Source organism: Nicotiana tabacum, chromosome 23 (assembly GCF_000715075.1).
Source record: "Nicotiana tabacum cultivar K326 chromosome 23, ASM71507v2, whole genome shotgun sequence".
Classification (NCBI taxonomy): Eukaryota; Viridiplantae; Streptophyta; class Magnoliopsida; order Solanales; family Solanaceae; genus Nicotiana; species Nicotiana tabacum.
Genome location: NC_134102.1, coordinates 144536017 through 144548712, shown reverse-complemented (window position 1 = coordinate 144548712; position 12696 = coordinate 144536017). Strand labels below are relative to the sequence as shown.

The window sequence follows — 12696 nt, the reverse complement described above, 5'->3', positions numbered from 1 at the left end:
TAATATATCTTTTGTTCATGTTATTATCACATCTTACGGTATAGCCGGGGCCTTGTCGCCGACACTATCATACACTCTTTTTTTATCTTTTAGAGGCTCCATAGACACTATGTGGGTTGGTATTTGGGTGTTGGGAATGTTAAACAAGTTATGTTGTGTTTGATCAGTTGTTCCACTCAAACTATATGAATATATGTATTTTGTGACTTAAAGGCGAAATAGCTAATGAAAGATTTAGTATTGTGTGTATGGACTACCTACTATATAATTTATGAAATCATGTCTTCTCTTGATCATGGATGAGTTAGGTAGAAAGTATCTAACATGCTTGCTCGACCGGTTGAGCACTGGTCGCGCTTCCTGAGGTTAGGGCGTGATAAACTTGGTATCCGAGCCTAAGGTTTTACAAGTGTCCTAGGATGTCTCGGAGCCATGTCTAGTAGAGTCCTTCTTATCGGTGTGTTGTCGACCACATTTATAAGTTGGAGGCTACTTGGACAATTAGAAAAAATACCCTTCTTTGATATTCTGGATCGTGCGATGAAACTAATTGTGAAACTGTTCCTCCTCTAACTCGTGCATTCCTTTAACTTTCAGTACATGGCACCTAAGAAGAGAGGAAGAACTGGCCAAGGAGCCAATGCCACCTTAGGAGTGGTAGTTGACCCTTTATTTGATGATGCGGGTGAATACTCGAGGGGTGAGGATAATCCCTCGACTGCTACACTACCTGATTCCACTACACCTGACCAGGCCACACCAGTTCCTGCACCTACTGAGGGTGCAACGGTTCCTTTAACTTATATTTCGGTGCCACCTCCAGCCCTAGCTTCCGGTTTTGGTATTTCTGACGGGAATCATAGGGGAGCTATCCAGATGTCGACACAGATAGTGGCTTCTCAAGCCTAGACATCAAATGTTGCACCCACTTCGTCTAGCCAACAAGGGGATTCTAGTGGTTCCACGGTCAACATGTTTCTTAAGTTGGATCCTCCGGTGTTCACAAGTGCTAATCCTGAGGAGGACCCACAAGACTTTATTGATGAGATGCATAAGTCTCTCTGGGTTATGCGCGCTACTGAGATGGAGGGAGTGGAGTTGGCCACCTACCGCCTGAAAGGGGTGGCCTATTTTTGGTTTGAGCTGTGGGAGGACTCTCGCGAGGAGGGGAGCCCTCCGGCGAGGTGGAGTAAGGTTGGTGACGCTTTTATGGACCTTTTCTTGCTAGCCGAGACTAGGGCAGCTCGTGCCGCAGAGTTTGACAACCTTAAGAAAGCAAGTAAGAGTGTGTGGGAGTATCACATGGAGTTCACGCGTCTGTCTAAATATGCCATTCGCATGTTGCCTACTACGGAGGCTAGAGTGCACCGGTTTGTGCAGGGCTTTAGCCCCTTGGTTATCAATGAGGCTGCTACAGCTGCCTAGAATTAAGATATGAACTATGAGAAGATGGTAGCATTTGCTCAAGCTACAGAAAACTGTAAGTTGAAGAACATAATGGAGCGATAGGGTACCAGATAGGCCCGGTCCGCGGGCAATGGGGAGTCATTTGGTGGGGGAACATCAGCTTTCAGGGGAGGGTCATGATGGCCATCCCAGTCTGTTGCTCAATATTCAACCAGTGCACTGCCAGCAGGGCCCAGTCAGCAGCAGGGGAGTTGTTACAGGCCCAATTAGGGCAGCAGGGCCGATCAAGAGGGAGATTCCAGCAGCAGCGGGGGCCTTCATGCCCCAGGTGTGACAAGATGCACCTCGGATTTTGCCACATGGACCTACTTATATGTTGTGGGTGCGGATTGAGGTGTCATATTAAGAGGGAGTGTCGTTCATACCACCAGGGTGCAAGCAGGGGCACAGCACAACCATCCAATTCTACAGATTATATATCTTCAGCACCCCCTCCAGCTCGAGGCACTCTAGCACCAGTAGGGCTTGGTGCAACTAGGGGTGGTGCACAGAGTTCAGGCGGACCCAACCGTTTATATGCTATGAGTGGTCGCCAGAGTGTAGAGGCTTCACCAGATGTTGTCATAGGTATATTTACTATCCAATCTCATGATGTATATGCTCTTATTGATGCCGGTTCCACCTTGTCCTATGTTACCCCTTATGTTGCTATTGAATTTGGGATAGAACCGAAACAACTTCTTGAGTTGTTCTCTGTATCTACTCCGGTTGGCGAGTCTATTGTGGCTGCACAAGTTTAAAGTGGTTGTGTTGTCACGGTACGTGGTCGGGATAATATGGCCGATCTTATCGAATTGAGGATGGCCGACTTTGATGTAATTATGGGAATGGATTGGCTTTATTCATGTTTTGCCAAGCTCGATTGCCGAACTAGAATTGTGAGGTTTGAACTTCCTAATGAGCCAATCATTGAGTGGAAGGGGGATAATGTGATCCCAAAGGGTAGGTTTATTTATTACCTTAAGTCCACGAAGATGATTAATAAGGGGTGTATCTATCATTTGGTCCGAGTTACGGACACCGATGCTGAGACGCCTACACTCGAATTTGTGCCAGTTGTGAATGAATTTCCAGAGGTCTTTCCTGATGAGCTCCCTAGGATTTCACTAGACCGGGAAATTGATTTTGTGATTGATGTGATGCCAGGCACGCAACCTATATCTATTCCACCATATAGGATGGTACCGGCAGAATAGAAGGAGCTAAAGGAATATGTGAAGGATTTGTTAGAGAAGAGTTTCATCCGACCGAGTGTGTCACCATGGGGCACACCGATTCTCTTTGTGAGAAAGAAAGATGGGTCACTACGTATGTGTATTGACTACCGAGAGCTCAACAAGGTCACAATCAAAATCAAATACCCATTACCAAGAATAGATGATTTTTTTGATCAGGTACAGGGTGCTAGGTACTACTCTAAAATTGATTTACGGTCTGGGTACCATCAATTGAAGATGAGGGAGCAAGATATTCCGAAAATAGCTTTCAGGACCCGGTATGGGCACTTTGAATTTCTGGTAATCTGTTTTAGGCTAACAAATGCACTGGTGACTTTCATGGATCTTATGAATCGGGTTTTCAAGACCTTTCTCTATTCCTTTGTGATAGTATTCATTGACGATATTCTTGTGTATTCACGAGGTCAAGAGGACCACGCCGATCATCTAAGGGCAGTTTTGTATACTCTTCATCAGCACCAATTGTATGTGTAATTATCAAAATGTGAATTTTCGCTCGAGTTTGTCACATTCTTATGTCATGTTGTATCCAGAGAAGGAATTAAGGTTGATCCTCAAAAGATGGCAGCAGTAAAGAATTGGCCTAGACCCACAACGCCAACCAAGATTCACAGTTTCTTAGGCTTAGCAAGGTATTACATGAAGTTTGTGGAGGGGTTCTCTACTCTTGCCTCTCCGTTGACTAAATTGACTCAGAAAATGGTTAAGTTCCAATGGTCCGATGCTTGTCAAAGGAGCTTCTTGGAGTTGAAATTAAGATTGACTACGGCGTCGATGTTGACCCTGCCAGAGGGGACAAATGAATTTTTTTTATATTGTGATTCTTCAAGAATTGGGCTTGGATGTGTGTTAATGCAACACAACAAGGTTATTGCATATGCTTCTAGGCAACTCAAGAATCATGAAAAGAATTATCCAACACATGACTTAGAACTTGCGGCGGTGGTTTTTGCATTAAAGATTTGGCGTCATTATTTGTATGGGATCTATGTGGATGTACTCACGGACCACAAGAGTCTTCAATATATTTTCAAACAAAAGGAGTTGAATTTGAGGTAGAGAAGATGGCTTGAGTTACACAAGGATTACGACATCGATATTCTATATCACCCGGGGACAACCATTGTTGTGATGCATGCTCTTAGCCGGATATCTATGGGTAGTTTGGCTCACTTGGAGGTATGTCAAAGGTCGTTGACCAAGGAATTTCATTGATTGGATAGTTTGGGTGTTAGTCTTGCAGACTCTAATGAAGGAGGGGTAATTGTGCAAAATGGGGCTAAATCATCGCTCCTTTTGGAAGTCAAAGAGAAGCAATACAACAATCCATTTTTGGTGCAATTGAAAGAGGGGATTCAAAAACATAAAACTATAGCTTTTAATCTTGGCATGGATGAGGGTAAACTAAGGTACCAAGGGCGGTTATGTGTTCCAAATGTAGATGATCTCCGAGAAAGAATCATGACTGAGGCTCACACTTCTAGGTATTCCGTGCACCCAAGTTCTACGAAGATGTATCATGATCTCAAGGAAGTCTATTGGTGGAATGACATGAAAAGGAATGTGGCGGACTTTGTGGCAAGATGTCCGAATTGTCAGCAAGTGAAGGCCGAACACCAACGTCCTGGTGGGTTGGCACAGAGCATAGAAATTCCAATGTGGAAATGGGAAATGATTAATATTGATTTTGTGGTAGGATTACCATGCACTCCGTGCAAGTTTTACACAATTTAGGTGATTGTGGATCGGCTCACGAAATGAACTCATTTCTTGCCAGTTAAATCTACCAACACAGTGGAACAGTATGCTCAGTTGTATATCAAGGAATTCGTTATGCTACATGGCACTCCTGTTTCTATCATTTCCAATTAAGGGGTTCAGTTCACGACGAATGTTTGGAAGAAATTTCAGCGAGGTTTGGGTACTCAGGTGAATCTTAGTATAACCTTCCATCCATAGACTTATGGGTAAGCAGAGTAGACTATTTAGATGCTTGAGAAAATGTTGCGTTCTTGTGTTCTCGACTTCAAAGGTAGTTGGGATGATCATTTTCCACTCATAGAGTTTGATTATAACAACAACTTTCATGCTATTATTCAAATGGCACCATTTGAGGCATTATATGGTAGGAGATGTAGATCTCTCATTAGGTTGTTAGAAATTGGGGAAGCAGAGTTGATAGGGCCAGATCTTGTACATCAGGCTATGGAAAAAGTTAAAAGAAGTCCTATTTGGATGTTCGTCGTAGGGATTTGGAGTTCAAAGAAAATGATTGGGTATTCTTGAAAATTTCCCCCATGAAAGGTGTAATACGATTTGGTAAGAAAGGAAAGTAGAGTCTGAGGTATGTAAGACCGTACAGAATCATTCAGAGGATCGGTGAGGTGGCATACAAGCTTGAGCTACCACTTGAGATGTCATTAGTGCACCCGGTATTCCATGTGTCTATGTTGAAGAAGGTAGTTGGATATCCGTCAGCTATTGTACCGGTTGAGGCCATTGAGGTTAATGAAGAACTGTCATATGAAGAAATTCCAGTTGCCATTCTTGATAGGCAAGTCTGGAAGTTGAGAAATAAAGAAATTACCTTCGTGAAAGTGTTACGGCGAAACCAACAAGTTGTAGAGGCTACTTGGGAGACCGAGGAAGAAATGAAGAAAAAGTATCCTTATTTGTTTAAATAGCCATATATTTATTAAGTTTTGTTCTGTGAAAATTCTAAGGGTTACCTTCTATGAATTAAGTATCATTTGAACAAATGGACGTGGGGCAAAACCACTTTGCAGACCGCAGACGGGTCGTAGAGTGGGGCACCCAAATTATGCGACCGAAATGCGGGCCACATAACCATTATTCGGTCGCATATTCCACCACATAACCTAATCTGGGCCTTCAATTTTAAGGTTATCAAACCCGACCCTAATTCATTAAAACATAAGCCATAACTCATTTTGAGCACATTTCTAATATTTTAGAGTGAGAGAGAGTTCCTATAGCGGGGGAGTGACCTTCAACCTAGTACCCATCAATTCTTGCTCAATCATTGAGGATTAACAAAGGAGTCTTCATCCTAAAAGTAAGAATCTATGTCCTAGCTCTCAATTTCGAAAATTTACAAAAAATGGAATAATTAGAGAGACAATTATTGGGTGTGGGGGTTGTTGTCTTGCATGCATGTATTCTTGAAGTATGTGGGAAGGTTGTGAGATAAAAATGGTAGAGAATGGGTTGGGGAATGATGGAATCTTCCACAAAAGGACCTTGAAACCTTAATGTACACATAGTGTTTGATAATATGCTCAAATGAACTAAAATCATGATCATCTTCCTAATTTTTGTCCAACTTGTTATATTTATAAAATAGATTGAAGTTGCTAAGAATTCCAGATCATTTTAGAGTTTGAGAAGCTCAATTGAGGAATGTTCGCTAAACCCCCTTCTTCATAGAATCGAATCCCCGGTGTTGATGTCAAGATCGAATAAAGGTTATGCCAAATTGTATAAAAAGCCCCTATATGTCTAAGATTCCCAAATTGCTCTTATGTGAATTTAATGTCTTGAATGGAAAGCCTTATTGTTGTTGATAATGATAATGATGTTAGAATATGGAAAAGGGAACTGAAATTATGAGATACGACCAAGTTCCAAGAATGACTTTGTAATCATGATCACTAGTGCCAATGAATCGAAATGATAAGAAAGAAGTATGATGTGAGATGATTGAATGAAAAAGGTAACGTCTTGGGTGAGATGGCCTAGCGTATCGGGCCGTGATCAGACGCCATACTGCACACATGATGGTGACTGTGCTAAAAATGATAATTGAAATTGTGGTTATGGTTGATGTCTCAAGTGAGACGACCTAGCCGATCGGGTCGTGATCGAACTCTGTGTAAGAATACGGTAGTATTGTGAATTGTGGAATATCAGCACTAAAGATCACCCAACCCAATAATGCGAAAATTGACGTGAAAACTTATGTGATCCTTAACTTGATATTTTAATATTAATTGAAGCTCTTATTGAATTCTTGATTGTTCCCCCTTGTATTATTATTCATTCTATTGAGATGGTGTTTAGCTATACATATTAGTGCAATTCGACGGTACTAACGTCCCTTTTGCCCGAGGCGCTACCTCTTTAAATGGATGCAGATGGTTACATAGCAGGCAGTGTTGATCAGCGATAGTGGTACATCCTCTTCTCAGCAGACTTGGTGAGCCCCACTTCATCCCGGGGTCACGTATTATATCTTTTATTCTTGTTATTATCACGTCTCAAGGTATAGCCGGGGCCTTGTCGCTAGCACTATCATAAACTCTTTTATATCTTTCAGAGGCTCCATAGAAGAAGGCCTTGTTTAACAAGATGATTGAATGAAAAAGGTAACGTCTTTGATCACTCTTTTATGTTGTGTTTGATCACTTGTTCCACTCAAACTATATGAATATGTGTATTTTGAGACTTAAAGACGAAATAGCTAATGAAATGATTTAGTATTGTGTGTATGGACTTCCTACTGTATAATTTATGAAATCATGTATTCTCTTGATCATGGGTGAGTTGGGTAGAAAGTATCTAACAGGCTCGCTCGACCGGGTTCAATCGATTGAGCACCGGTCGCGCTTTTCGAGGTTGGGGCGTGACAATAACGTGGGTGGTATGTTGGTATGGGGAAAGTCAAATTGGTAATGTTGTAATTATATCACACGTTCCACACCAAACTATAAAAGATTATGTATTTTGAAACTTATAAATGATGTAACTACTGATAACGAGTTTGAGTTATTTTTTACTTGATCCTCCTCACCGCTTAATTAATGAATTGGGTTTTACTGTTATTCTTGAATAAGTTCATGTAGAAGGTAATGAACAAGCTTGCTCGGTCGGGTTCTCTCAGTTGAGCACCGGTCGCGCACCCTGAGTTTGGTGCGTGACACTTGCTTGCGTGGTTTCTCGGTCTTACATGTATGAGCACATTAGGGCGCGTCAGTATGACGACCCCTATTTGCTTGCCCTAAAGGACACAATGTAGCACGTCAATGCCAAGGAGGTTTCTATTAGAGCTAATGGGGTGTTGTGGATGTAGGGCCGTATATGTGTTCCCAATGTGGATGGGTTTCATGAGTCTATCCTTGAGGAGGCTCACACTTCGCGATATTCCATTCATCCATGTGTCACCAAGATGTATCAGGATTTGAGTCAGCACTATTGGTAGAGAAGAATGAAGAAAGATATAGTAGAGTATGTGGGTCGGTGTTTGAGTTGTCAGCAAGTGAAGTACGAGCATCAGATGTCGGGCGATTTGCTTCAGAGACTTGAGATTCCATAGTGGAAGTGGGATCGTATTACTATGGATTTCGTTGTTGGGCTCCCATAGACTTTGAAGAAATTTGACACAGTGTTGGTTATTATGGATAGATTGACCGAGTCTGCATACTTCATTCGGGTTGTGCCTACCTATTCTTTAGAGCAGCCTGCTGAGATCTGTATCCGTGAGATTGTCCGTATGCATGGTGTTCCGGTGCACATTATCTCCAATCGAGGCACGCTCTTCATATTGTATTTTTGGAAAGTTGTGCAGCATGAGTTAGACACACAAGTTGAGTTGAGTAAAACATTTTAAACCCCAGATAGACGGGCACTCCCAGCGCACCATTCTGATCTTGGAGGATATGCTATGTGCCTGTGTTATAGATTTCAGGGGTTCATGGGATCAGTTTCTACTACTTGCAGAGTTCTCCTACAACAACCGCTACCTATCGAGTATTTAGATGGCTCCTTAGACGGCCTTATTGTCACAACCCAAATCGGAAGGCCGCGAAGGGCACCCTGTGCCTTACTCAACCGAGTACCAACATAGAGTATCTTTCTTATCACACCATCATGGGTAAATAGGATAAAAGGGTTGTCATGAGATAACCAGAATAAAACGTAAAGGAATACTCGACATAGGATGATCCAGTATGATATAGAAACTTATACATGGGACATAAGGGCCTATATGGACGACATGATCATTTGTACACTCAAAACATAGGCCGACAACGCCATACAAGTACCCATATACATGACATCTTTCTACAAGCCTCTAAGAGTATATAAAAATCATAATGGTTGGGACAGGGCTCCGCCATACCAATCAATACATGCCCAGAGCATACTGACCAAAAAGGCAACTCCAGAGCAAGTGGAGTGCACCAACACCTTCCACTGAGCAGATATCCTACTAGGAGGACTGTCAACCTGTCTATCAAGACTTACGAGCATGAAATGCAGCATCCCCAGGCAAAAGGGACTTCAATACTAATAAAGTACTGAGTATGTAAGGCATGAAAAGAAGTATATAAAAGACGTGAAAGAAACATGGAGTAAAGGACTCAATTTGTAAGTTTGAATACTCGGCCTTAGTGGGTGAAATCATAAACGTATGCCAGTTGATCAGGTGGCTGGTGCATATATAAAACCGAAACCTTTGCCCATACCACATGCACATATAATATACGTGTATATACCGCCATCTGGTCATGGGTGAATGTGCATGTATATATGAATTCAATGAATAATGAAGTAAGTCAATAAGATCTCTCGAAATGTCAAAAGATAAATATGCCTTCATTTAATATTGTGAAATAAAATTTATCAACTTATGTATTTCTGAGACCCATGAACAGACAATATAATAACAGGACACATGGGTAATCAAGAACATAGGCATCCCTATTACTTCTAAGAATAGAGTCATTTATGAAAGTTGCATGTTTGCTCATTTCGTTTGTATCATATGCATCATGCCAAAAGGAACGAAGAGATAGCCTTAACATGTCTTATCACAGTCTATCCAATGACCACGCTGAAATCATCTCATCTCACTTTAATCTACAACAATGATAATAATCCATGATGCCAAATTTTCAATGCCAATACCACCGCTGCGAGTTCTAAGTCATGTGTTAGATAGTTCTTTTCATGATTCTTTAGTGGCCTAGAATCATAATCTATCACCTTCCCATGTTGCATTAATACACACCCAATCCTGATCATTGAAGCATCACAATATACCACAAATCCATCTATACCCTCTGGTAGGGTCAATACCGGTGCCGTGGTAAATCTTGCTTTCAACTCCTGGAAACTCTTTTCACAAGGATCTTACCATTGGAACTTAATTGCCTTTTGCGTCAATTTAGTCAATGGAGAGGCAAGAGTAGAAAACCCCTCCACAAACTTTCTGTAATATCTAGCCAAGCCTAAGAAACTGCGAATCTCTGTTGAAGTTGTAGGCCTCGACCAATTCTTCAGAGCTGCAATTTTCTGAGGATCAACCTTAATTCCTTCACTAGAGACGACATGACCCAATAATGTGATAGATTCAAGCCAAAATTCCCACATTGAAAACTTTGCATATAACTTGTGCTGGTGCAGGGTTTGCAGAACTACCCTGAGATGATCAGCATGGTCATCTCAACTTCGTGAATATACAAGAATATTGTCAACGAACACTATCACAAAGGAATCGAGGAATGACTTGAAAAATAAGTTCTAAGATCCATGAAGGCTGTCGGGACATTTGTTAGCCAAAAAGACATCACCAAAAATTCAAAGTGCCCATATCGGGTTCTAAAAGCTATTTTCGGAACATCCTGCTCTCTATTTTTAAATTGGTAATACCCGGATCGTAAATCAATTTTGGAAAAGTACCTGGCACCTTTCAATTGATCGAACAATTCATCTGTCCTTGGTAGTGGGTATTGATTTTTTATTGTGACCTTGTTGAGCTACCGTAGTCAGTACACATTCTCAGTGACCCATCCTTTTTTCTTACAAAAAGGACCGGTGTGCCCCAAGGTGACACACTTGGCCAGATGAAACCTTTCTCAAACAAATCTCTCAATTGTTCCTTTAGCTCCTTCAATTCTGCTGGTGCCATTCTATTAGGCAGAATAGATATAGGTTTTGTGTCTAGCATCACATAAATCCCAAAATCAATCTCCATGTCTGGTGGGATCCAAGGGAGCTCATCCGAAAATTCATTCACAACAAGCACGGACTCAAGTGTATGTGCCTCAGCATCGGTGTTGGTAACCCGGACCAAATGGTAACCACATCCCATTTTGATCATCTTTTCGGACTTAAGGTAAGAAATAAACCTACCCATCGGCACCAAATCATCCCCTTCCACTCATTGGCTGGGTCATTTGGAAATTCGAACCTAATGGTCCTGGTTTGGCAATCAAGCTTGGCAAAACATGAATAAATCTAGTCCATTACCATTATTACATCAAAATCGACCATCCCCAATTTAATGAGATCGTACAGGGTGTCCCGACCATGCAACGTGACAACACAATCCCTATAAACCCGCACGACCACAATAGACTCACCAACTGGAGTAGATACAAAGAACGGCTCATGAAGTTGTTCCGGTTCTATCCCAAATTCCATAGCAACATAAGGAGTAACATATGACAAAGTTGAACCGGGATCAATAAGAGTATACACATCATGAGATTGGCCAGTCAATATACCTGTAACAACATCTAGAGAAGCCTCCAAATTCTGATGACCCCTCCAAATAAGAGCATACACATCATGAGAAGCCTCCTGGATTCTGTGCTCCACCCCTAGCTGCACCATGCCCTGCAGGTGTTGGAGTACCTTGAGCTGGAGGAGGTGTTGTGGAAGTAGTAGTTGCAGAACTGGATGGTTGTGCTGGGCCCCTGCCCGCACACTGGCGGGACGAACGACAATCCCTCTGAATGTGAGCCCTCAATCCGCATCTGTAGCATATGGGTAAGTCCATGTAGAATATTCCTAGGTGCATCTTTCCACACTTAAGGCATGAGGGCCTCCGCTGCTGCTGGAATCTAACACCATGATGACCCTGTTGATAGGAGCCCCTTTTGCCCTGATTGGGCCTGAAACGACTCCACTGCTGCTACTGACTGGGACCTGTTGGTGGTGCACTAACCGAAGACTGAGCTGGACCTGGCGAGCCTCCCTTGAATGTTGACCTTCCACCACCAGAAAAACAACCAAAGTTGCCCGTAGACCGGGCCTTATTGCTACCCTCTCGCTCCATTATGTTATTCAATTTGCGATTCTCTGTTGCTCGAGCGAATGCCACCAACTTACCATAGTTCATATCAGAATTCAAGACAGTTGTAGCGCTCATTAATTACCAAGGGACTAAGGCCCTGCACAAACCGGCACGCTCTAGCCTCCATAGTGGGCAACATGTAAATAGCATACTTGGACAGGTACGCGAATCTTATATGGTAATCTCAATCACTTAGGCTACCTTGCCTCAGGTTCTCAAACTCAGCAGCATGGGCTGGCTTAGTCTCGGCAAGCAAGAAATGATCAATGAAGGCATCGGTAAACTCACCCCACTTCACCGAAGGGCTCCCTTCTTCACGAGACTCCTCCCATAGTTCAAACCAAGAATATGCCACCTCTTTCAAGAGGTAGGAAGCCAATTCCACTCCCTCCGTCTCAGTAACACGCATAACTTGAAGAGTTTTATGCATCTCATCAATGAAGTCTGTGGGTCCTCCTCTGGGTTAGTACCCATGAACACTGGAGGATCCAACTGGAGAAACCTGTTCACCCTGGAACTAGCAGAATCCCCTGGCTGACTGGAAGAAGTGGGTGCAACATTTGATCTCTGGGACTGGGAAGCCACAATCTGAGCCAACATCTGCATGGCTCCCCTAAGATCAACATTAGAAACACCTAAATCGGAAGCTGGAACTGGTGGTAGAACTGGTATATCAGTTGGAGGGACCGTTGCACCCTCAGTAGGTGTAGGGACATGTGTAGCCTGATAAGTTGTAGTACAGTCAGGCAGCGTAATAACTGGAGGAATATTCTCAGTCCTTGGTTGTTCACCCACATCATTAAATATAGAATCAACTGCCACTCCTCGGGTGACATTGGCTCTTTGGCCAGTTTTTGCGTTTTCTTAGGAGCCATATACTGAAAGTTAGTG

General features: G+C 42.5%; 1 protein-coding gene across 1 annotated transcript in view; it reads right to left on the bottom strand.

Moving 5' to 3' along the window:
* LOC142177415 (uncharacterized) overlaps positions 1-12235 on the bottom strand; it is a 95672-nt gene extending 83437 nt beyond the window's left edge. Inside the window, exon 1 of the mRNA XM_075245905.1 lies at positions 12007-12235. Coding sequence (XP_075102006.1) covers positions 12007-12235 — 229 coding nt within the window. The remainder of the gene's footprint in view (positions 1-12006) is intronic.
* Between the last annotated feature and the right edge of the window lie 461 nt (positions 12236-12696).